Source organism: Ogataea parapolymorpha, chromosome I, assembly GCF_000187245.1.
Source record: "Ogataea parapolymorpha DL-1 chromosome I, whole genome shotgun sequence".
Lineage (NCBI taxonomy): Eukaryota > Fungi > Ascomycota > Pichiomycetes > Pichiales > Pichiaceae > Ogataea > Ogataea parapolymorpha.
In genome coordinates this window covers 627,527-649,172 of record NC_027866.1, presented here as the reverse complement: position 1 = coordinate 649,172, position 21,646 = coordinate 627,527, and the positions used below count along the sequence as shown (strand labels likewise).

Genomic DNA, 21,646 nt, shown 5'->3' with positions numbered 1-21,646 from the left:
AATTACTCTTTTAATATGTAATTCCCAAACTTATCAGTTTCCAGTTCTTCTCCCTCCACTAGGGCCTGCACGATTTTTTCGTTAACAGAGTCCGTGTCCGACTCAGACTCCGAAAACTCAAGCTCCGATCCATACTCCTCCTCCTCTTCTTCCTCTTCCTTCTCGTCGTCCTCCTCAGTATCGTCGTAATCCCGTCTCATGCTTCCCAGCGCGTCCTCCAACTCTGTCTTCTTCTCGCTCCTGTAGCCAGAGGCCTTCACCTGCATGTCCAGATCTCCTATTCTTTGTACATCTCTGCTGAAAACGGGATACGCATATCTGAAACCGTCGCCGTAGCCATCCGTATCTAGCATCATCGAGTCGTCTTTAGGCGAGTACCCGAATCTGCGCTTGAAAAACCGTCTGATGCACTCCACGTCCCGCTTGAAGTAGAATTCTGCGTCCACGTGGTTGATCGATATACATTGCGGGAAGTCAATCACAAGGAACCCGGGCTCTGTGGCCGAGTCGTAAGAACCGTCCTCTCTGATCATGATGTTGTACTCGTTGTAGTCGCAGTGAATTAATCCATGGTTGGCTAATTTCACCATAAACTGCATCAACTGCGAGTATAGCTTTTTGTATTGGAAATGTTCACGAAGCTGCCGCATCGGGAAGCCCTCCACCAACTCCATGACAACACAATGGCGCGAATAGTCTAGCGGCCGCGGGATCTCAAATCCGTTCTCATACAATATCGTCATAAACTCATACTCTTTTTCTGCTGCCAGCTTCGACAGATGCATCCAGCTCTGAGCCTCCTTATTGCGGAGGTAATCCCGCTTGTTTTTCACTGTGCGAAAAGAGACTCTTCCCAAACGATGGATCTTCAGCACCCTTTCGTTGCCTTGGCCGTCTTTTCCTGCATAAATGTCCGATTCTTTACCAACACCTATAGTGGTCCCAAGCTCGACCAGGGTTTTTTTCTGCGCAAATGTCTTGAGAGCCAGATAGTCGAACCCGTTGTATGTCAGCCGGTACCCGTCGTACTTAGCGTTTCGGAGCTTTGAGATGAGGTTCAATTTTGCAAGATCAGAGATGGCTCGGTTGGCAGAGCCCATACCTGTCTTGAGGTTTGCTATTTGGCCGATCAGCTTCGTAGGCACAACCTCGTGACTCCGAGACCCGTTTTCGACGGCCTGGAGTACTCGCCAGTCGTCTGCATTGAGATAACGCATGTGTATAGTGTCCAACTTCATGATAAAAAATGACAATAAAAACCGCACAAATTTTTAAAAATGCTGAAAATTAATTCCTCGCTTGATAAGGTGGATGAATTTGGGTCGGAAGGCTTGAAGCTGGAGGAACACAACAAAAAGTAGTGTGGTGGACCAAAAGGTCGCACTACGCAGCGCATCTTGTGCTTGCAGGAATTTGAAAAAAAAGTCTCCCCTCCCGGGATCGAACCGGGGACCCTGAGATTTCTTGTACAATTACAGTCTCATGCTCTTCCAACTGAGCTAAAGAGAGGACTTGTTGACAGAGAATTGTCTGGGGTCCTCACATACAGCCAACAATAATAACAACAACCAGAAGCACAGCATCAGATGAAAACGGAACGCTGCAGATGAAGAATTGCATGGTCACAATACATTTGTCTCTTATGTAAATAGCAGCTCGTTTATCATTCTTACTTACAATAGCTTAGTAACCTTTCCGATAGCAATGGTCTGGCCCTGATCTCTCAGGGTGAATCTGCCCAGCTGCGGATAGTCCTCGTATGTCTCGAGACAAACTGGCATAGCGGTCTCCAGCTCGGCGATGATCTTCATGCCCTGCTTAGCAAACGCTGGTGGCTTCTTGGATTTTCTGTTGGTTCCCTTTTGCAAGTGGTGCAGCAGCTTTGTAAATGTGACTTCTTCAATGGCGGTGTGGACATGCATCACACAGGAGAATCCCGAGGACAAGATGGACTTGAGCTCAACAATGGCGATTTGGGCCTCGAATCGGGTCACGGTCTTGACTGGGTTGAGCGTGGAAGAGAGCACGTAACCGGCAGACACCTCTTCTTCCTCAACACCCTTCAGTTTCATTCTCACCTGCTCTCCGCAAACGGCCGTGTCGACCTCTGCCTCAGTCTCGTTGTAGATGGTCAGCACCTCGACCTGTATCTTGTTCGGCATCATTATGAGCTGTTGTCCCTTCTTGACATGTCCAGACTCGATCTTACCCTCGACCACCGTACCCAGGTCTTTCATCTTACCGGAAATTGGCAGCATAAATGGATCATTGATTTTTCTGGCAGCAAGAGGCATATTATCAAGGAACTCCAGCAGAGAAGGTCCTGTGTACCAAGGACACTCTTCCGGCTTGACACGGTCCTTCAAACCTGCACCAGTGTAGCCGGAAACGGGCATGAAAACGACATCGTTCTTTTGGTATCCAACACCCTTAAGGTAAGCAGATAGCTTGCTGATACACTCGTTGTATCTCTCCTCAGACCAGTTGACGGTAGGATCGTCCATCTTGTTGATCACCACAACCAGCTTATTGACACCTTGCGTCTTGGCCAGAATAGCATGCTCTCTGGATTGTCCTCCTCTCTCGAAACCGGCTTCGTACTCTCCCTTCCGGGCAGAAATAACCAAAATACCAACATCTGCCTGAGAAGCTCCTCCAATCATCTCGGAAATGTACAGCTTGTGGCCTGGAGCATCCAGGATAGTGTATCTTCTCTTTTGGGTCTCGAAGTAGGATTTTCCAACCTCAATTGTCTTTCCGTCGTTTCTTTCCTCCTTGTTGGTGTCCATGATCCAGGACAAGTACCAACCTTGTCTTCCGGCCTCTTTGGCTTCTCTTTCGTACTTTTCCACTGTTCTCTTGTCAACGGCTCCAGTCAGATAAAGAATGTTACCTCCCATGGTACTTTTTCCGGCATCCACGTGGCCCATGAAGATAATCGACATGTGGTCTTTTCCGCCAAACATATCCTGCAAAACGGACTCGTCCAGCTGTTGCTCCTGTTCCCTAATGACAGAAGATGGAGCCACAGACTTATCTGTCTTCTGTGGCTTGGAGGCAGTCTTGGCGTCGGCTTTGGCGTCAGCCTTTGGTTCTGGCTTGGGAGCGGCCTTGACCTCCGGTTTGATATCCTGCTTGGTCTCCTGCTTGGTCTCCTGTTTCGGCTCCTGTTTTGGCTCTTGCTTTGTTTCTTTCGGCTCCTCTTTTTTAGGTTCCTCCTTCTTCTTAACAGGCGCCTTGACGGTGCTGCTGTTCAAGTTCAACTTCAGCTTGGTCTTAGGCTTGGTGCTCTTGTTGAGCGACTCCTGTTGTTGTTTCTGGTACTCTTCCAAGGACATGTGGTTGCTCTGTTGTTGTGGCTGAGCAGCGTATGGGTCGCGGGCATCGTAGCCAAATGACTGTGGCGGCACGTACTGGCCATATTGCTGGTACTGGCCGTATTGCTGATTATATTGTTGGTATTGATTGAATTGCTGGTACTGTCCAAATTGCTGTCCAAATTGGCCGGGAACAAACGAAGGAGCCGCGTTCGGGTTGAATTGTTGGCCCCCCACGTTCAAATTTTGCATCCCCTGAGACAAGTCGTCCTGGTTGTTTTGCTGGTTAGGGTTCGACATTAAGCTATAGTAAATTAAGGATGGATTTGGAAAATTTTTTTTGCTCCACTACTTTCTGTCAATTTGCAAATAGGTTCAAATATGTTTTAAAAACTAAACATAAACATAAACAATACCATTCTTTTAATCATGGATAGCGTGGAGTATCTCGATCCAGATTTTGACCCCCACAAGGTGACTGTGCCACGCCTGAGATCGATTCTAGTTGACCGAAATATTGACTATCCGTCCAGCGCAAAGAAATCTGAGCTGATCCAGCTGTATGAAGAGTATATTCGCCCTAACGCGGCCAAGTGGCTCGAAGAGTACAAGAAAAGTATTGAAAATAGCGTGGAGATAGAAGAGGTCAACACCTCATCTAAGAGAAGCGCGAAAAACTCCAGATACTCGACTCCCGACAAAGAATCGCGTAAAAGCCTGAGTCCTGCCCCAGACCAGACCGTTCCGCAAAAAAGAGGTTCTGAGGCGGCCACCCCTAAAAGGAAAAAGCTGCATAGAAAGAACAAAAGTACGGAAGAGAACGCCGTCTCCGACGACGCTGAATCGCCAACTGTCAGCAGAATGGAGGAAGCAAAGTCTAGTAAGTCCATCAAATCGCCACTGTCTTTGGAGAAGTTTGAGTCCGAAAGCCCGGTTGAGGAGGGCGACATTTCTGATATCCTTGCGAGACTTGTGAGTCCTAAAAAGGAAGAGCCAAAAAACCAGATAGTTGAAATGGAGATGGAGAACACGTTCGAGGCAGTCGAGAATGTTCAGGTTCCGTCTTTTCTTGACGAAATGCTGGCGGGACCTGACAGGATTATTGATAATGAGAGTGGAGACGACGAGCGCACGATAGCAAGCGCTACAAAAGTGATGCAGAGGGAACTACTCACGGATGTTGACAGCTCGGATACGGAAGTGGAGGAAGCAGAGGTAAAAGTACGGGAGAGCGAGGTGCGCGAGGTTGTGGAAATAGATGGCGAACAACAAACAGAGGTGGTAGAGCAAGAGACGATAAAGGAGACCGTCGTTGTGGTTGAGTCTTCTGCTGAGGCGGAGTCAAAGCCGGTTCAAAAGGGGCATTACAAATATGCGCTTTTGCTGCTACCAATTTTATCGTCGCTATTTTTCTACCGCTCGATGGCCGTTGACGTTGGATTCTGTGGTCGGGAAGGCGAGATAAGGAGTGTGCGGTCGTGGCTGCCTACAGAAAATCCATTGTTGACGCAGTTCGCAAACAAAGCTGACGCATTTCTGGAGCAGATTAAGCCGCGATGCATTCCCTGTCCCGAGCACGCTATCTGCAGATACGACTCGAAGCTGGAATGCAAGAGCGGCTACACTGTTTCAAGACCGTGGCAGTCGCTGTTAGGTCTAATACCTCGGATGGAGCAATGCGTTTACGACGAGAAACGACTCGAGAAGATCAAACTAATGACCGAGTTTACGCTGGATATTTTGCGTCGCAAAAACGGCAAAGAGATGACTTTGGAGGAGCTGCACAACTTTCTCAAAGCCACCAAGTCGGCTGACATGGCTGACGAGGATTTTGAGGAGTACTGGCTTCGGTTCGTGACGGAGGAGATCTCAAAGGAGCCGGAGATCAAGGTGGACTTTACTACAAGTTCGATCTCGATTGAGAATAAGATCCCAACGCAGTTCCTCACACGGACGCCAGGGGCCAGACGGACCAAGAAGTCGAAGCTTTTCCAGCGGTATCCGCCTCCGACGTCGACCTTTGGCGGGTTTTCTGCGTATGGTAATTAATTAAATAGGACTACGTAATGAACGAATCATGAAATAATAATTCAGGCAGTGCATAAAAAAGGATTTCATAATGGTTTTGGCCAAGATAACAGACCACGGTCTTTTGACGGACCAAACTGGCCGTGACAGTAGGATTGCCGGGGTATTTTGTTGCATTCCGTCTGGGCAGGCTGACAAAAACGGTTCTGAAGAGCTTTCCAACGGCACGCTTATCCCCTTCAAAAACATTGTCTGGGTAGAGGGAGCTCTAAATGAGAGCGCGGAAATCACCTATATTGAGCAGCAAGATTCACGTTTGAAGATTCGGACCATTGTGGCTGAAGTAACCGGCAGCCAGCAGTCGAACGAGCCGGGATCGAAGAGTTCTGTGTCGCAGTTGATGGCCCTGGCATATGCAAACTCTGAGCCTAAGAAGTCTGTCATTGTGTTTGTGAACCCGCACAGTGGCAAGGGCAAGGCGATCCATTTGTACAAGCACGATGTGGAGCCTGTTTTGAACGCTGCTCGGTACCACGTGGAGCTGGTCAAGACGGAATACACTGGCCATGCTACAGAATACATGAAATATGTGGATATCGATAAATATGACGGAGTCATCTGTGCTTCTGGCGACGGAATCCCGCACGAAGTACTGAACGGCATATATAGCCGCAAGGATCGCGTCCGGGCGTTTGAAAAGCTCTTTATCGCGCAGACTCCATGCGGATCTGGCAACGCCATGGCTCTCTCGTGTCTGGGCACTTTGAAACCAGGACTGGCGACTCTGGAAATCATCAAGGGCCACACGGTGCGCAGCGATCTGATGCTTGTTTGCTCCAAGAGCAGCGGTCCGCGAATCTCATTTTTGAGCCAGACGTATGGCGTCATTGCCGAGGCAGACATAGGCACCGAGTGGATGAGGTTTATTGGCGAGATTCGCTTTGACATTGGCGTGCTGCTCAACATTCTGCGCAAAAAACAGTTCCCTTGCCGCGTGGCGGTTAAGCGGATTACTAACGACAAAAAGGAACTTTCGGAACGTTACAAGTCTCAGTACCAGCAGCCTGGCGTGACAACACAGCTGGACGAGGACGCGCTCAAACCAAAGTATTTTGACGGACAATTGTTTGACGACGACCGGCTGCCAGCAGGCTGGGAATGGCTGGACGACAACGTCACACAGAATTTGTCCATTTTTTATACGGGAAAGCTACCGTACATCGCAAAAGACGTGGATTTTTTCCCTGCTGCGCTGCCTAACGACGGCGCGATCGACCTTGTGCTTTTCGACGGCCGCACACAGGTGTGGAGGTCAGCGCACAGCCTACTCCAGCTCGACAAGGGTCTGCACGTGTGGCACGACCACGTGGACCATCTGAAGGTGGAGTCGCTCAAACTGGTGCCGATGCTGGAAAAGGGCCGCACCAGCTACATTTCCGTCGACGGAGAAAATTTCCCCGTGGAGACCATCCAGGTGGAGGTGCTCCCGGGCGTGATGAAGACCGTGATGAACGACGGCCGCTACAAAGACAGCGGATTTTTAGCACACATTGGTTAATACTGGAAACATAGACAACACTACTTTTTCTTATCTTCCTCCTTCTTGTCGTCTTCCTCGTCGCTGTCGTCCACAGCAAACGTGTCGTCCACGACGGGCTCCGGTTGGATCGTCGAGATCGGCTCGTGTTTCTGTTTCGTATCCGTTGTAGCGTCCTCGAGCTTTATTCCTGCAACTTGCTCTTCCATCTCCTTGCTCTTGTGCGACTCAGCCACAGAGCTCGTCTTCTGCGGGCGTGGCGGTCTCACGGGAGGCGGAGGCGGGGTCTGGCTGTCGTCGCGGCTTCTGCTGGACTGCATGCTGGATTTCCTGCCAAACGCATTGAACAGCTGGTTCTCGCCCTGGCCCTGCTGCACGGTGTTGACTTCTGTCTGGATTTTCTTGGCCAGGTTGCTCATCCAGCCGCCAACGGTATTCTTGGCCTCCTCGACGTTTTTCGCCAGCGAGTCGACAAAGTCCTCCTCGTCGTCGGAGCCGTCCTCGATTGCAGCCCAAACAGGCTTCTTCTTGGGCTTTGGCGGCGCAGCTTTCGAGCGAGAGCCGCGTTTCTCGTACTCGCGGGCCAGCCGACGGGCCAGCGCCTCGTCGGACTCCAGCTGCCGCCGTTGCTCAAACGAGTCTTTCGATGGCAACTTTGGCTTGGTCTCCACAACAGGCACTGCGATGTCCGACGAAGGGTCCGACAAAAACAGCAGTGCATTGAACGCAGGGTCCAATTGGCCCTGAGACGCGATCAAGGCCATTTTCACGTACTTCTCCTCTACAGTCGGAAACGCCTCCTTGAGATCTTGGATCGCCCGTTCGGCTGCAGACACTGGCCTTTTTGGCATTGGCGGCGGGGCAGCATCAGAAGGCGCATCTTCGGCCTTCTCAGCAGCCGGGGCCGTCTCTGGTGTCTCCTGAGAGGCCTTTTCTTCCTCTTTAAGGTCTATTTTGGTCCTTGTCTCAGATGATTCTTGGTCACTCATAGTTTAATAAATAATTTTGTCGCGGCGATTTTACATACCTAAGTAGTACACAGCACAAGATCGCGTAAGCACTAGGGTCACTCGGTTTTGACGGCCTTTGCAGCCTCACAGCGACACAGAGCTTTTTCAAGACAGTAGGCGACACCGTCCCAACACACACGGAAGATGTACACCACCAGATCTGCAAGAATAAATAGCAGCCATGGCGTGATGATGATCATCGACACAGTGTACTGCACAGTTAGCCCAGAAACCCAGTCTAATACTCACATTGAACCAAATCACACAGCTCTTGATTTTATCCCATGTCTGAGCCAGCAAGTCCCAGTCGACTGACGACTCCAGCATCGGTGTGTAGCAGCCAGAAAAATTTAAAACTCTAAAAAATATATTTAATGAGCAGACTCGAACTGTATTCGCCTGAAGGTCTCAGGGTAGATGGAAGACGGTGGAACGAGCTTAGACGATTTGAGTGCCAGATCAACACACATCCGAACGCGGCAGATGGGTCGTCCTACGTCCAGCAGGGAAACTCTAAGGTGTTATGTCTGGTGAAGGGTCCGATGGAACATGGGGCGAACCTCGCAGCAGGAACAAAGTTGGACCCTAACGGGCCCGTCCTATCTCTCAACATCAATTATCCGCCGTTTGCATCTAACGAGAGAAAGAAAAGACCAAAAAACGATAGACGATTACAGGAAATCAGCATTATTCTCAAACGTTGCTTCATGAAAACTATAGTGTTGAAAAATTACTCACGAACAGCCATAGACATTAATCTCACGGTGCTGGCGATGGACGGCGGCCTGCTGGCCTGTTTCTGTAACGCCATCACGCTGGCGCTGATCGACGCCGGAATCTCGCTATACGACTACGTCAGTGCCGTGAGCGTGGGGCTGTACGACCAGACACCGTTGCTGGACATGAACGCGCTCGAGGAAAACGATCTCAGCTTCATCACGATCGGTGTGGTTGGCGATTCCGACAAGCTCAACCTGACCCTATGCGAGGACAAGCTGCCGCTCGACAAGCTAGAAAGACTGATCAGCCTGGGTATAGAGGGCTGTCACCGGCTGAAGGAGCTCATGGATTTGCAAGTGCGGATAGCAGGGGGGCAGCTGCAGGAACGCCAGTAATGTACTCATTTCAGATGTATTTTCCGTAGCAAGTTGCGTCCTTTCTGTTTGATCACGGACGAGGTGCGTAGAAGGTCGTTTGCCAGCTCTGCTGTTGACGGGGTGCTTGAGTGGTACTGGTCTGAGTTTTTGAACGCGTTCAGCACGTTCGGCCCCAATTGTGAGTCAGTGTTGGCAAACGACTTGGAGCCGGCCTTGATGGCCTCGTGCAGGTACCCAGAAAGCCCAGTGTCGTACTCCATAAGTTCCTGTCTTGCTTTCTGCAGCGCTGCCAGCCGTTTTTCGGTCGTTGGTAGCTGCATGATTTTTTTCAGGTCCACGTTGGGGAAAGTCGTTATGGCAGGTGTCTCCCTGATAGTCTCCTTTGTCTCCTTGGTATCTTGCGACGTCTCGCTTGCAACTCGACTGTTGGTGCGAGGTTCCGGCACTTCGTCAATCAACATGGATCGCACACGGGCCTGCTGAATAGGGGGCTTCACTATGGGGCTTCTTCCCTGGTATCGCTCGCTTCTAGGATCTTCGTATACTGAAGACCCCAGAGTCTCTGACCTCACCGGTCTGACTGTGTCTTTTGTGTTTTGGCGCACAAAATTCTGTCTGAACTGGTCTGCCTCGGACTCTTCTCCCAGCACGCTTTCGGAGTAGCTATCTGACAAATCGTACGTGCGTCCGGTCGACAATGAGCCCGAGGAGCTCACCGATCTTGTATCGTGGCCTGCAAGCGAAAACTGGTCGTCGTTCTGTTGCCACGAGAACCTGTCTGATGGGGAGTTTGAGAGGCGGGAAGAGTACGACAACGATGACTGCTCGTCGGGAGCACGATTCGACGAAGTGTCTGTTGATGCGTCGAAGGAGGTGCGAATGGTATCATTATGTATCTCTGAATGCTCCTGTTCCTCGCTAGTATCGAAATCGTTCAAAAACTGGCCTCTAAACTCCTCTGTTTCCACCTCAGACTTAGCCTGTGCTTTATTTTCTGGCTCAGCCAACTCCTGCTCAGACTCTTCGTTTGCCTCCGGCTTGGAGTCTTCGCCCGTCAGACCATTAGCAAACTCGTCGATAGAACGTGAGATGTCATCGATGGAGTTTCCCGACTGCGCGGAGAGCGTATCCGGAACAGAAGAACGGTGAACATCTAATGGGGGAGTAGTCTCTAAAGGAGACTCGACAGCTGTGTGGTCGGACATTGAGGCAGCGGAATCAGGCACTTCGTCAGCTGCAATAAAGCTGCCAATGGGTTCTTGCTGATCGGTGTCCTGCAATAACTCTTCATCCGTTCCGGCAGGTTTCTGTTTGTCATTCAAAGACAAGTCGTGTATGTAATTTTCCAATCCTTCCTGAGCACGAGTAGACAGAGAAATGCCATCGTCGTCAGAGGCCGCCTTAGCAGGCAAGTTATCTGTGCTTGAACTAGCCATTATGACAAACTGGTACCTTTATTAATTAACCATAAGAACGGTGACAGAAAAGTTTAAATAAACTATAGGTAGAAGAAAAAAATTACATTTTATTCATTACATTTATCCCCTGCAAAAGTTCAATCCAGGCGGACGGTTCGTTGGCAGAGTGAACAAATGGCTACCTATGATGAGTCTTTTTCTATCCTTATCTACATTACCTGATCACAATGATAGACAACCATGACTGAGGATGCCATTTCGATCATCTATTCCTCGCCAGCAGGAATCTCGTCTCTGAGCACTTGCACCAACCGCACACGTAACTCTGTAGTCTCATCGCCTCGTAAAACATCGCTGATAAACCCAACCTCGCAATCTAGCTGGACCATCTCCAAAGCTCCCCTCAAAACACCACACAAGATGTTTGAGTACCACAGCTCCTTGACGGCCTTGCCGTCATCAGGCAGCTCCACAAAATCTGCCAGAGGATTTTCAGTCAGGATAAGGCTGAACGTAGTCATGTCTGAGGTCCAGTTCGTGATGTTAGGCACAATATTCAGAAACATCTTGAACCCAACTTTGGACACGATTTCGGCCGTGTCGCGGAAACTGCTGCATCGCGAGAGTTGTGTTTTTTGTAGGAACTCATCAATCAGACGCACGCCTATGTTGTAGCCCATTTTGTACGTTTGCGCATTCACCTCCTCGTAATTGTTATTAAAGTCGCGACACAGCTGCGCAACAATCGACCCGTAAGTGAGTGTGAACAATTCCGAGTTCACTTTCTCGACCTTGGTCTTCCAGACGTCGTCTCCAAGTTGTTTAATTTGTTTAGACATCAACGCTAGCGGATTAATATTTTATTTCTTACTTTTATTTCTCTAGAGCTGGTCTTCCCCAACAAGATGTGCCTCGCCTATCCACAAGCAGAGTTAGCCCGAGTAGCGTAATGGTTAACGCGTTTGACTTCTAATCAAAAGATTCCGGGTTCGACTCCCGGCTTGGGTGCTTTCTTTTTGTAAATTTTTGTTAATGTTTTACTTTTAAACCGTCAGAATCAGCTCAGTTTAATCCTGCTCACTCTTTTTTCCCTATCACAAAATAACAGATCACATTAGCTTACTCTATATCTAATCAACCTCCTCAACAGTTGGACCCTGAGTCTCCTCAGTGGATGGGGCGCCACCGGCACCTGGGAATCCACCTGGAGCACCACCTGGCACACCACCCTCAGCATACAAGTCCTTCAGAACCTCGTTACCAACTTGCTCCAACTCCTTTCTCTTGTCGTCGTACTCCTCAGCAGTAGCGGTCTGGTTCTCGTCCAACCAAGCAATGGTTTCGTCGCAAGCCTTGGTCAAAGCCTCTCTCTTGGAAGCTTCCACCTTCTCTTCGAATTGCTTCTCGGAAGTAGTTTGCTTCAATGAGTAAGCGTAGGACTCAAGACCGTTCTTAGCAGCAATTCTCTTAGCTTCCTTCTCGTCCTCCTCCTTGTACTTCTCGGCCTCAGAGACCATTCTCTCGATCTCCTCTTGCGACAATCTACCCTTGTCGTTGGTGATGGTGATCTTCTGAGACTTTCCGGTACCCTTTTCAACAGCGGACACATTCAAAATTCCGTTGGCGTCAATATCGAAAGTGACCTCAATTTGAGGAACACCTCTTGGAGCTGGTGGAATACCAGAGAGCTCGAACTTACCAAGCAAGTTGTTGTCCTTGGTTCTGGCTCTCTCACCCTCGTAAACTTGAATCAACACACCTGGTTGGTTGTCGGAGTACGTGGAGAAGATCTCAGACTTCTTGGTTGGAATGGTGGTGTTTCTTGGGATCAGCTTCGTCATCACACCACCAGCGGTCTCGATACCGAGAGACAGTGGAGCAACGTCCAACAGCAACAGGTCCTGGGTCTTGGAGGAAGTGTCACCGGTCAAGATAGCAGCCTGCACAGCAGCACCGTAAGCAACGGCTTCATCTGGGTTGATGGATCTGTTTGGCTCCTTACCGTTGAAGAAGTCGGAAACGAGCTTTTGGACCTTTGGAATTCTGGTGGAACCACCAACAAGCACAATCTCGTTGACTTGAGATTTGTCAAGCTTGGCGTCCTTCAAAACCTTCTCGACAGGGTCCAGGGTAGATCTGAACAGGTCCTGACACAGCTCCTCGAATCTGGCTCTGGTGATCGAGGTGTAGAAGTCAATACCCTCGTACAGCGAGTCGATCTCCAGGGAAGTCTGAGCGGAAGAGGAAAGAGTTCTCTTGGCTCTCTCACAGGCGGTTCTGAGTCTTCTCAAAGCTCTCTGGTTGCCGGAAATGTCCTTCTTGTTCTTTCTCTTGAATTCGTTGATGAAGTGATTCACCAGTCTGTTGTCGAAATCTTCACCTCCCAAGTGGGTGTCACCGGCAGTAGCCTTGACCTCGAAGATACCGTCCTCAATGGACAGAAGGGAAACATCGAAGGTTCCTCCACCAAGATCGAAAATCAAAACATTTTGTTCACCCTGGCTCTTCTTGTCCAGACCGTAGGCAATAGCGGCAGCGGTAGGCTCGTTAATGATTCTCATGACATTCAGACCAGCAATCAAACCAGCATCCTTGGTGGCTTGTCTTTGGGAATCGTTGAAGTAAGCTGGAACAGTAATAACAGCGTCCTTAACGGTGGTTCCGAGGAAAGACTCGGCGGTCTCCTTCATTTTGGTCAACACCATAGAGGAGATTTCTTCTGGAGTAAACACCTTGGTCTCACCCTTGAATTCGACCTGGATGTGTGGCTTGCCGCTCTTGTCGACAACCTTGAATGGGAAGTGCTTGATATCACCCTGGACCTCTGGGTCGTCAAACTTTCTACCGATCAGTCTCTTGGCGTCGAACACAGTGTTGGCTGGGTTCATGGCAGCCTGGTTCTTAGCGGCGTCACCGATCAATCTCTCAGTGTCGGTGAAGGCAACGAACGATGGAGTAGTTCTGTTACCTTGGTCATTGGCGATAATCTCGACTCTGTCGTTGGCAAAGTGCGCAACACACGAATAGGTAGTACCTAAGTCAATACCGACTGCTTTAGACATATTAATTTCTATAATTCTATTCTAAGAAATGGTAGAAAACAATTCTATGAAAAGATTTGGCCAGTTGGACTACAATGCATATATATAGTATTGCCATTGATCGTACTAGAACGACCTACAGCTTCAAAAAATTGATTTCGTCGAATTTTTCACTTATTGCACGACTTAAATCCTTCTAGAAATTTCCATCCCCAACTCAGGTCGCCATATCTGGCTCAATTGCTCTTTGGATAAGCCCTGGCTATCGATCACGCAATCTCCGAGCCAAACAGGACGCATCCTACAGCTCAGATCTGCCTCGTCCAACAAAGGTACTCGCTGACCTAAACAATTAGGTAAGCGTACCAGCGCCGTTATTTACTTGCTCGCCCCAACGATGCCACCTTCCTCGAGAGACGCAGTTCGGGTGACTGCCAGTGCCCACATGAAGCATTGGCTTGAGCCAGTGCTTTGCGAGGCGGGCCTCGGCCACAACTACAAGGTTGACAAAGTTCTAAAAGTGCTGCGAATATACCCCAGATCAAACACATTGTCCTCGCTTCCTCTGTGTTTGTGCGATGCAAATTACAAGATTCTTGCCTTTGCGAATTATAAAGCTATTGCAGCTTTTGAGCGCAAGGAGCGGCGCAGAGTTACGCAAAATTTGTTGAACTCGGAGATCATGATCCACTCATTTACAATAAGGTTTTACAATGATGATCAAGTACAAGGATTTTTCGATGGATTAAAGTTCAAGCAAAAGGCTAGCCTATTTCCTGGCTATCTGGTTCTAGAGATTAATGACTTTTCGATGTTCAATCGAGACCAGCTGATCTTGAGCAATGCAGGAACAATTGAATTCCTTTATGGTACTCCACGATACATTGCTCGGTTTATAGAGCAGGAATTTAGTGATGAAGAATAACGAGCGACAACTCGATCCCCTCAAAATTCCTGAGGCCCAAATTTTTTTTTGCAGGGACCCATGTAGCGTAATGGTTAACGCGTTTGATTCCTAATCAAAAGATTCCGGGTTCGAGTCCCGGCATGGGAGCTCTCCTTGTATTTTTTTTTCGCATAGTGGGAACATCAACATGGGAAGCCCGGTTACCTCTTTTTGTTACTCTGCGCTCTTAATTCGGTCAAAGTTGCCCCACCAAATGGAGTGTGGCGGACAACCTTGATAGATTTATCCAGAGCGCGACAGTAAGCGAGGGAAAAAAAACAAAAGGTCTTACATAAGCGAGGGCGATATATATATTTTGATAGCATATTCTTTTTCGTTCTATTGGCAAAAACTACGTTCGGAAATGTCAACGCCTGCGAGAAGAAGACTGATGAGGGATTTCAAGCGGATCCAGCAGGATTCCGCTGGAGGTGTGTCTGCATCTCCTTTAGCCGACAATGTGATGATTTGGAACGGAATAATTATCGGTCCGCAAGATACCCCGTACGAGGACGGTACGTTCAGACTGCGACTAACATTTGATGAGCAATACCCTAATAAACCACCTAATGTGCGGTTCACGTCTGAGATGTTCCATCCGAATGTCTACGGGTCCGGAGAACTGTGTTTAGATATCTTGCAGAACAGATGGTCGCCGACCTACGACGTTGCCTCGATCTTGACGTCGATCCAATCGCTCCTTAACGATCCGAATATCAGTTCGCCGGCCAACGTGGAGGCCGCCAACCTGTACAAAGACCACCGCAGCCAGTACATCAAACGGGTTAGACAGACTGTCGAGAAGAGCTGGACAGAGGATATGTTGGATGTGGGCGACGAGGACGACGACGAGGATGACGAGGACGACGAGGACGGTTTGGAGAAGGGAGAGGCGGACGACAAGGAGTAGCGACCATAATAGCATATAGTTCGTTAGAGAGCACAAGTCATGTCTATTTGAGTAATTTCTGGGCTGGCTATTTGACCGCCTGGGCCAGTTTTTTACTAAGGTCGTCAATCTGCAAAAGGTTATCGTTTTGCAAATACTCGTAATCCGGCACCTTTCCGGTGCTGTTCACCTCTCTGTCTTTGCGGTAGTTGAGAAAAGTGAGCACCATAAGGAATCCCAGGACAAATTGGCTGTACGGGTTCATTTTTCTGTCCTTTTTGTACTGCTCGAGTCTTTTGGGACCGAAAAGACGCGGGTCGCGAGGCGGTAGTGGGGATAAGATTGTGTCTTTGGTTGGGTTCACAGATTTGAGGACCGACGGCGTGCGGAACGGCAGATCTGGCGGCACGTACTCATCGACCTCTACTTTATATTTCTGCGACTCTGTTTCTGCAATAATTTGATCAAGAAGAGTATTCGACTTTTTCTTCTCTGGAACCACAGTCTTCCTATGCTCTGTGACAAACCCCTCACGAGGCCCGTGGGGTCCATATGCCAGCCAATAAATAAACCGTTTCTTGTCTTTGTCGATCCCCGTCCATTTGCGTTTGAACTTGTCCTCGAGCTCCTCTAGAATGTAATGCTGTTTTGGTAGAGACAATTTCAGATACGTTTCCGGATTTTTGTACACGGGCGTGGGATCGAAATTTGCGGTGTCAAACTCGTCGTCGTCTCCTGCGGTAGGAGAGAATATTGCAAAGATGTCCTTGATTGAGGAAAGAGCGAGCTTGTTTCTTTCTCGCCGCAGATCCCGCTCCTGTTTAAGTTTCTGGTTGAGCAGTTTGGCATCTGGCATCATGCCAGCCACATTGGTTTTCGCGTTGGCGCCGGCCTGGTTCGTGGAATAAAACCGGATCGTACGCACTACTCTAAACATAGGACAAGAAATAATAATTTAATTTTTCTTGAACTTATTTTCCAATGTCGTCAACGTCCAACTTTCTTGCCGAAATGACAAACTCACCGGTTGTGGTCAAGCTTCAGCATGGCCTCGAATACCACGGGGTACTTGCTTCCATTGACGGCTACATGAACGTTGTTCTCAAGGACACCGTTGAGATGGTTGAAAACAACAAGGTCAGAAATTACGAAGAAGTGTTCCTCAGAGGAAATAACGTGCTGTACATCTCGCAGAAATAATCTACATACCAGCATTGCTACCAGTGTACTATACAGACAAATATATCGTTTTAGCTCAACTGTCTATTCAACGTCGTTCTCTTTGGGTTCCTCAGAGCGCAAGACTTCGACGTTTTCCTTTTCGTCCGAATTCCCAGTTTCAGAAGATTCGTGGGTCTTGGTACCTCGTTTGTGCGCCCGCTTTCTTTTCCGTTTCGTGCCTCCTTCTTCTGGCTCCTCGTGTTTCTTTGGTTTTTTCACACTTAAAGGATTTGGCCCCTTTGGACCCTTTCGTTTCTTCTGGGCTGGGCCCTGCTCCTCTATTTCTTCTTCCCCATCTTGCGCCTGCACTCCCGCACGCGGATCGTTCAAGTAGCTCGTCAATTTTCTGGCCTCTGTCTCCTGGACCACCCGCTCAGAAACAGGCGACATCGGCTCCATGATCATCACCGACCGCTTCATGTAAATTAGGGGAACTCCAGGCACAGTTCTCAAAGACTGGCGCAGTCTGTCGTCCTGAGTTACCACCAAATATCTGTGCTTGTTCTTGCCATCTATGTTAACGATCGAACCTATGCAGTCCTTGCTGCTCTGTGTCTCCTTGTGATTACAGCGCCGCTTCTCCATCTTTTTAGCAATATCGATAGCCGGCTGGTTGCGTGTCTCATACAAATGGTTTATGCAGCATTGGGTGATCATGAGCTTCACCTCAGTCTGGACGGTCCTGGAAATCGCCTTAATCACATCGAACTTGGTTCTCTCACACTCCAAAATCACGTTGTCATCAACTATGCACTGGATAGGTGGCTTGAACTTGAACGTCGAGATATACTGGTGGATCTGTTTGCGGTACTGCTTTGCTCTCTTCTGCTTCATGCTCTATATTTTGTACATAAATTTTTTTTTACCGAGCACAGCCTTCAAAGACAAGCTGAAATTTGTGTAACGGTTAACAGCAAAAAAATGTTATACGTCTTTATTTCAAGTTGAGTTGCGCCATTTTTGAAATTTAGCAAATGTCAAGCCCAAAACCCGCCGCCCCAGCAAAGCCTTTTAAAGATCAGCTCATTGAACTGGTTCAGACAGCTCAATTCGCCTGGTTTGCCGGCCATGTCACCACAATTTTCTACTCTCTTGTCTATTTTATTTCTTACAGATCGAAGGGCTCTTTCCACAAATTCAGCTACACTCTGATTTATCTGTCTGTGATTGAGTCATTTGGAATCATTATCCATCAATCCTGGAAGGCTGGCAGTCTAAAACTGAACAACCCCAAGGCGGTTCTTGCGGACGATAACGTCCAATATATCTTGATTGCTTTGGCTCTGCTTCTGGTTTTGCCTGTCATTTCGCTGTCCATCTTCCCCTTTGTGTTTTTCTCGTTCTTCCACTGTATCACGTACTTTAGGGGAGCGGTTCTGCCAAAACTGGGACTCAAAAACCAGGAAGCCCTTGCCAACAAGCTTGGCTCCTTTGTTGCCAACTACAACGATTTGTCGATGTACTATGCTGCCAATTTTGAGATTGCCACCTTTGCCTACATTGTTGTCAGGGCCCTTTTGTGGTCCAAAGGTTTCTGGATTGCTCTGGTTGTCTATGGAGCGTTCATTAAGTTCAGATACGAGAAATCGATTTTCACTAGATCATGTTTCAAGAAGCTCGAGGTGAGAATTGACGGCCTTCTGTCGCATCCTTCTGTGTCTCCTCAGATCAAGCAATATTGGATCAACGCGAAGTCAGCTCTCAAGAAGTACGGAAACCAGTTCAAGCTTGTGCAGGAACCTGGCAAGACCGAGTGAATCACCGTTTCTTCTTCAGTTTGTTTTCGTACTCGATCCATGTTGGCTTCAACCCGTACTGCTTGATTAGAAGATCCTGGACCGTCTTGAAATGCGGGCCTTGCACGGTGACTTCCACAAGCTTTGGATTTTGAATGTTGGTAGCGACAGTGGTCGAGCCCGAACACTTCACTTTCAGGATGGAGCTGACCTCTTCGGGATCGATCAAAAACTCCTCCACGCCGATGATTTTGGTGATAATTTTGCGTCCGATTTTCATTTCTTCGACAATTTTGACTATAGGCACCTGTCCCTTCTTAGGCTTGGTAGACTCGTCTCCACGACTCACCTTATAGAACGGCGAGAAATGCTGTTTCACCAAAATGTCCACCACCTTGGCTCTCTCGATCGTGACAGTTTTCAGCAACCGTTGCAGCGGCTCGTCCGCGGTGATGCTTTTTGGATCGTTTTTGCTCACCAGCTGGTGTGTTTGTATGTATTTACCAACCAATGCTTTGATATCTTGGAGAGTGTAGTAATCTTGCGACGAATCCAACAGTCGGAGAAAATTTGATGCTGAAGAGTGAGCTTTGTACAGCTGTGTAACTTGCAGCTCTGTTGAGTCTGTATCTTTTTTCGATGCTTCCCCAGACTTATTTTTCCTAATTTTGTATGGCTCGAATTGTTTGACCTTTTCGTGTTCCTTGTTTACCGACACAACCACCACGTCGTCGCCCTTGCCTTTTAGTTTGAGCAGATTTTCCTTTTCCATCGCTTTGAGATATTTCGCCGTCTTTTTCCAGGACGTCTTTTTTATGTTGATCAGATTGCTGTCCATGGGAGGGAAGTTCTTATACACATGGCCCGACATGAACAATGACGCATTAATAGGAGTCTCTATGGTATCCTGACTGATCGAGTACAGAGTTGCCCGGAAGAACATGTCGTCCATATCCTGGACCGTCAATGAGGTTGAAATATCAATTTCTTTAATTTCTTGTGTAGCTTCCTCCACTGCCTCTTTCTCAGACTGTTGCTCCTGAATAAGCACATTGGCAGGCAGAACATCAGTTTTGTCTGGAAGTTTTACACCCTTGACCAAGGTAAACAGCCAGTCTTGGTAGACGTGCATTATCTCAACGGCTACGCCATGGGTTCCAACGACATCTGTCACGCCGCCTAAATCCATTTGGCAGTATCCAACAGCGACCGCAACATTTGGCTTTTTGTAGTCGCCAACAGCTACCACCTTGCCCCGTTTGGCACCCTCAGGAAACGGAGGAATTGTGCCTGGAAGCATGAGATTCGAGCCGTTAACAAGTCGCTCTATAACGTACTGGTGAGTGTTGACAATTGGCAGAATGTAAGGGTATTTCCACAGTGTAAAAAGTGTTGGCAGCAGCTCAGAGTCTCTCGTTCTGAACCAGATGGGAACGCCCTCCAAATCCGTGTACAGCGTGCCCTGAGCATGGGGAGACTTGAAAGCAGCGTATTTGACCTCTGGAGGCAAAACGAGCGATGCAACACCGTCACTAGCCAAAGACTGCTCATTCAGCCCATACTGGCTGCAAATAGCAGCGTATAGCTTTCTGCGCTCGGAAGATTTGAGATTCGAAAGCGATTTGAGTCCCGGGTCCTTTTTGAAAAGAGACATGGTCTAAATTATTTTTTTTGGCACAGCCAAAACTTTTATAAATATACATACTACAGAGTGCCGGACAGCACCAGCCCCATTTCAACCACTGACGACTCAGATTCCCTGCTGAGCCCTGTGTAGGGATTTCCAAACAACAGCCTAAACTCAGTACCGTATCTGTGGTAAATAAGGCCGCAAACCTCGAAGATTTTGAGATTTGGAAAAACTTTCAGTGACGAGTTGAGCTGGCTACCAGCAAAGTGGTCAAATAGGTACCCGTTGGCCCCCAAGTCCGAGCGGAAAAAACGTGCAAACGGTTTGGAAGTGTCTGTCTGGCGCTGAAAATAGTCTAGTTCGTTTCCGATGATCATCATCGTCGACACTCTGATGGCTTCTTTCACAATAGCTGGCGGGAGATGTGTCATTTTGTCACAGATGCGCCTGCAATTTTCGCAAGAGCAGTCGTAGACGTAGTTAAGTTGCGGGAACAGGTCCTGGACGTCGTCCAGATTGTTAAGCAAGTTGCCAACAAGGTTTTCCGAAGGGGTGTCGATGTTGAGCCGGAAGTCTCTAAGCGACGAGGTGTTGTTCGACAGCGGCGTCCCCACCATCATCAGCAGGTTGGAAAGGTCGAGGCCCTCGATTTTGAGGTCGATCGCCAGTTTGCGCAGATTCTTGAACGTTTCGGTGAGCTTCAGAAGCATTATCGAGCGCAGGTGATTTTTCTCGCTGTCCGGCTTGGCTAATTTATAATGGATAGAAAGTTCACGTAGATTTTGGCTTTTGGACCTGAGTAGCGACGCCAAATGCTGCGTTGTGTTGATAAGATTTAGCACCCCGCCGTCGTCCTCTATAAACAGCTCCAAGCTGGTCAGGTGCTCCAAGTGCACGTGCTTGCTGATAAGGTTTAGAATGACTGCTGTCGAGTGATTGGTAAGCGGGAGCGCGAGCTTGGTCAGGTTGTTGAGCAGCAAGCCGATCTTGCGCCAAATCGCCATTACCCCGACCACCCGCCGGTACGCGCGGTCGCCGGACTCGGAGTCCACCTCGAACCGCAGCTCGGTGAGACGTTTCATGGCATGCGGATACGTTGTCAACAGCTTGAAGATCACCATGTCCTCGTTTGGTCCGAGCTTTCCTGCGAAAACCAGCCGTCGCAGCTGTACGAGGTTGACGAAGCTGACCATGCCGTTGTATTTTTCTGTCTCCCGACAAAAATTCACGTCCACCCTTAGGGTCTCGAGATTAGGGGCCTGGAGATGGCTCAGAGGAGATATCGTCAGAGTCTCAGGAAACTTGTACCGGACAAGGTTGGGAAACTGGGGGCAGTGATCTCTCCATTCTATAAGGGTCTTACTTTCGGACTCAGCATCCTGCAACAAAAGCTCGATGACCAGGTCGGCGTACTGGAAGTTCAAGCACGAGGTCTGAGACAGCGCACTTAGCAACTTGGCCAGCCGATGTTTCCCGATGATAGTGTACTGGTCTGAGATCAGCTCGACGTCGAAGTTCTTGGGACACACTGCGTCGTTGCTCAAATATAGAAGTCGGGAGTATATCTGGGGGACAACAGTCTTGTACAAGAGAGCGCACGAGTACGCCAGCCGTAGCTTGTCAGGCAGGTCTAGATGCCTGACAATTTCGAGGTGAACATTGTGTGGAAGGCCCGTCAAGCCCATCTGTCAAAATGTATCAATGTCAACAAACAGTCAGAAACACTTTGCCATTACCTATAATAATGAAAAACCAGGAAAAAAAAATACACAGCCA

General features: G+C 48.6%; 17 protein-coding genes and 3 non-coding genes across 20 annotated transcripts; 9 read left to right on the top strand and 11 right to left on the bottom strand.

Annotated features, from left to right (window-relative positions):
- Positions 1–2: 2 nt before the first annotated feature.
- Positions 3–1,238, bottom strand: HPODL_02201 (Serine/threonine-protein kinase RIO2; the record flags this gene model as incomplete). Its single annotated transcript, XM_014081823.1, has 1 exon — positions 3–1,238. The coding sequence occupies one exon, from the start codon at positions 1,236–1,238 to the stop codon at positions 3–5; it is 1,236 nt and encodes a 411-aa protein (XP_013937298.1).
- A 187-nt stretch (positions 1,239–1,425) lies between these two features.
- HPODL_05394 lies at positions 1,426–1,509 on the bottom strand. Its single transcript is given in 2 exon segments — positions 1,426–1,461; positions 1,473–1,509. It is a non-coding gene; the product is annotated as a tRNA-Tyr (tRNA).
- A 164-nt stretch (positions 1,510–1,673) lies between these two features.
- HPODL_02200 (Eukaryotic peptide chain release factor GTP-binding subunit) lies at positions 1,674–3,617 on the bottom strand (the record flags this gene model as incomplete). The annotated part of the gene is made up of 1 exon (XM_014081822.1): positions 1,674–3,617. One exon carries the CDS (start codon positions 3,615–3,617, stop codon positions 1,674–1,676), a length of 1,944 nt encoding a protein of 647 aa, XP_013937297.1.
- Positions 3,618–3,746: 129 nt separating this feature from the next.
- Positions 3,747–5,366, top strand: HPODL_02199 (uncharacterized protein; the record flags this gene model as incomplete). The annotated part of the gene is made up of 1 exon (XM_014081821.1): positions 3,747–5,366. The coding sequence occupies one exon, from the start codon at positions 3,747–3,749 to the stop codon at positions 5,364–5,366; it is 1,620 nt and encodes a 539-aa protein (XP_013937296.1).
- A 70-nt stretch (positions 5,367–5,436) lies between these two features.
- HPODL_02198 (Sphingosine kinase, involved in sphingolipid metabolism) lies at positions 5,437–6,903 on the top strand (the record flags this gene model as incomplete). The annotated part of the gene is made up of 1 exon (XM_014081820.1): positions 5,437–6,903. One exon carries the CDS (start codon positions 5,437–5,439, stop codon positions 6,901–6,903), a length of 1,467 nt encoding a protein of 488 aa, XP_013937295.1.
- A 20-nt stretch (positions 6,904–6,923) lies between these two features.
- Positions 6,924–7,871, bottom strand: HPODL_02197 (uncharacterized protein; the record flags this gene model as incomplete). The annotated part of the gene is made up of 1 exon (XM_014081819.1): positions 6,924–7,871. The coding sequence occupies one exon, from the start codon at positions 7,869–7,871 to the stop codon at positions 6,924–6,926; it is 948 nt and encodes a 315-aa protein (XP_013937294.1).
- Positions 7,872–8,266: 395 nt separating this feature from the next.
- HPODL_02196 (Exosome complex component SKI6) lies at positions 8,267–9,007 on the top strand (the record flags this gene model as incomplete). The annotated part of the gene is made up of 1 exon (XM_014081818.1): positions 8,267–9,007. One exon carries the CDS (start codon positions 8,267–8,269, stop codon positions 9,005–9,007), a length of 741 nt encoding a protein of 246 aa, XP_013937293.1.
- A 5-nt stretch (positions 9,008–9,012) lies between these two features.
- HPODL_02195 (uncharacterized protein) lies at positions 9,013–10,425 on the bottom strand (the record flags this gene model as incomplete). Its single annotated transcript, XM_014081817.1, has 1 exon — positions 9,013–10,425. The coding sequence occupies one exon, from the start codon at positions 10,423–10,425 to the stop codon at positions 9,013–9,015; it is 1,413 nt and encodes a 470-aa protein (XP_013937292.1).
- Positions 10,426–10,673: 248 nt separating this feature from the next.
- HPODL_02194 (Trafficking protein particle complex subunit BET3) lies at positions 10,674–11,246 on the bottom strand (the record flags this gene model as incomplete). The annotated part of the gene is made up of 1 exon (XM_014081816.1): positions 10,674–11,246. One exon carries the CDS (start codon positions 11,244–11,246, stop codon positions 10,674–10,676), a length of 573 nt encoding a protein of 190 aa, XP_013937291.1.
- A 96-nt stretch (positions 11,247–11,342) lies between these two features.
- Positions 11,343–11,415, top strand: HPODL_05396. Its single transcript has one exon. It is a non-coding gene; the product is annotated as a tRNA-Arg (tRNA).
- Positions 11,416–11,537: 122 nt separating this feature from the next.
- On the bottom strand, positions 11,538–13,469 carry HPODL_02193 (Heat shock protein 70 2; the record flags this gene model as incomplete). Its single annotated transcript, XM_014081815.1, has 1 exon — positions 11,538–13,469. One exon carries the CDS (start codon positions 13,467–13,469, stop codon positions 11,538–11,540), a length of 1,932 nt encoding a protein of 643 aa, XP_013937290.1.
- Positions 13,470–13,845: 376 nt separating this feature from the next.
- On the top strand, positions 13,846–14,373 carry HPODL_02192 (uncharacterized protein; the record flags this gene model as incomplete). The annotated part of the gene is made up of 1 exon (XM_014081814.1): positions 13,846–14,373. The coding sequence occupies one exon, from the start codon at positions 13,846–13,848 to the stop codon at positions 14,371–14,373; it is 528 nt and encodes a 175-aa protein (XP_013937289.1).
- Positions 14,374–14,429: 56 nt separating this feature from the next.
- HPODL_05397 lies at positions 14,430–14,502 on the top strand. The gene has a single exon. It is a non-coding gene; the product is annotated as a tRNA-Arg (tRNA).
- Positions 14,503–14,758: 256 nt separating this feature from the next.
- Positions 14,759–15,304, top strand: HPODL_02191 (Ubiquitin-conjugating enzyme E2 2; the record flags this gene model as incomplete). The annotated part of the gene is made up of 1 exon (XM_014081813.1): positions 14,759–15,304. The coding sequence occupies one exon, from the start codon at positions 14,759–14,761 to the stop codon at positions 15,302–15,304; it is 546 nt and encodes a 181-aa protein (XP_013937288.1).
- Positions 15,305–15,371: 67 nt separating this feature from the next.
- Positions 15,372–16,220, bottom strand: HPODL_02190 (uncharacterized protein; the record flags this gene model as incomplete). Its single annotated transcript, XM_014081812.1, has 1 exon — positions 15,372–16,220. The coding sequence occupies one exon, from the start codon at positions 16,218–16,220 to the stop codon at positions 15,372–15,374; it is 849 nt and encodes a 282-aa protein (XP_013937287.1).
- Positions 16,221–16,264: 44 nt separating this feature from the next.
- On the top strand, positions 16,265–16,483 carry HPODL_05100 (uncharacterized protein; the record flags this gene model as incomplete). The annotated part of the gene is made up of 1 exon (XM_014081811.1): positions 16,265–16,483. The coding sequence occupies one exon, from the start codon at positions 16,265–16,267 to the stop codon at positions 16,481–16,483; it is 219 nt and encodes a 72-aa protein (XP_013937286.1).
- Positions 16,484–16,546: 63 nt separating this feature from the next.
- On the bottom strand, positions 16,547–17,338 carry HPODL_02189 (rRNA-processing protein UTP23; the record flags this gene model as incomplete). Its single annotated transcript, XM_014081810.1, has 1 exon — positions 16,547–17,338. The coding sequence occupies one exon, from the start codon at positions 17,336–17,338 to the stop codon at positions 16,547–16,549; it is 792 nt and encodes a 263-aa protein (XP_013937285.1).
- A 140-nt stretch (positions 17,339–17,478) lies between these two features.
- HPODL_02188 (Conserved hypothetical membrane protein) lies at positions 17,479–18,261 on the top strand (the record flags this gene model as incomplete). Its single annotated transcript, XM_014081809.1, has 1 exon — positions 17,479–18,261. The coding sequence occupies one exon, from the start codon at positions 17,479–17,481 to the stop codon at positions 18,259–18,261; it is 783 nt and encodes a 260-aa protein (XP_013937284.1).
- A 1-nt stretch (position 18,262) lies between these two features.
- Positions 18,263–19,894, bottom strand: HPODL_02187 (uncharacterized protein; the record flags this gene model as incomplete). The annotated part of the gene is made up of 1 exon (XM_014081808.1): positions 18,263–19,894. The coding sequence occupies one exon, from the start codon at positions 19,892–19,894 to the stop codon at positions 18,263–18,265; it is 1,632 nt and encodes a 543-aa protein (XP_013937283.1).
- A 50-nt stretch (positions 19,895–19,944) lies between these two features.
- HPODL_02186 (uncharacterized protein) lies at positions 19,945–21,555 on the bottom strand (the record flags this gene model as incomplete). The annotated part of the gene is made up of 1 exon (XM_014081807.1): positions 19,945–21,555. The coding sequence occupies one exon, from the start codon at positions 21,553–21,555 to the stop codon at positions 19,945–19,947; it is 1,611 nt and encodes a 536-aa protein (XP_013937282.1).
- Between the last annotated feature and the right edge of the window lie 91 nt (positions 21,556–21,646).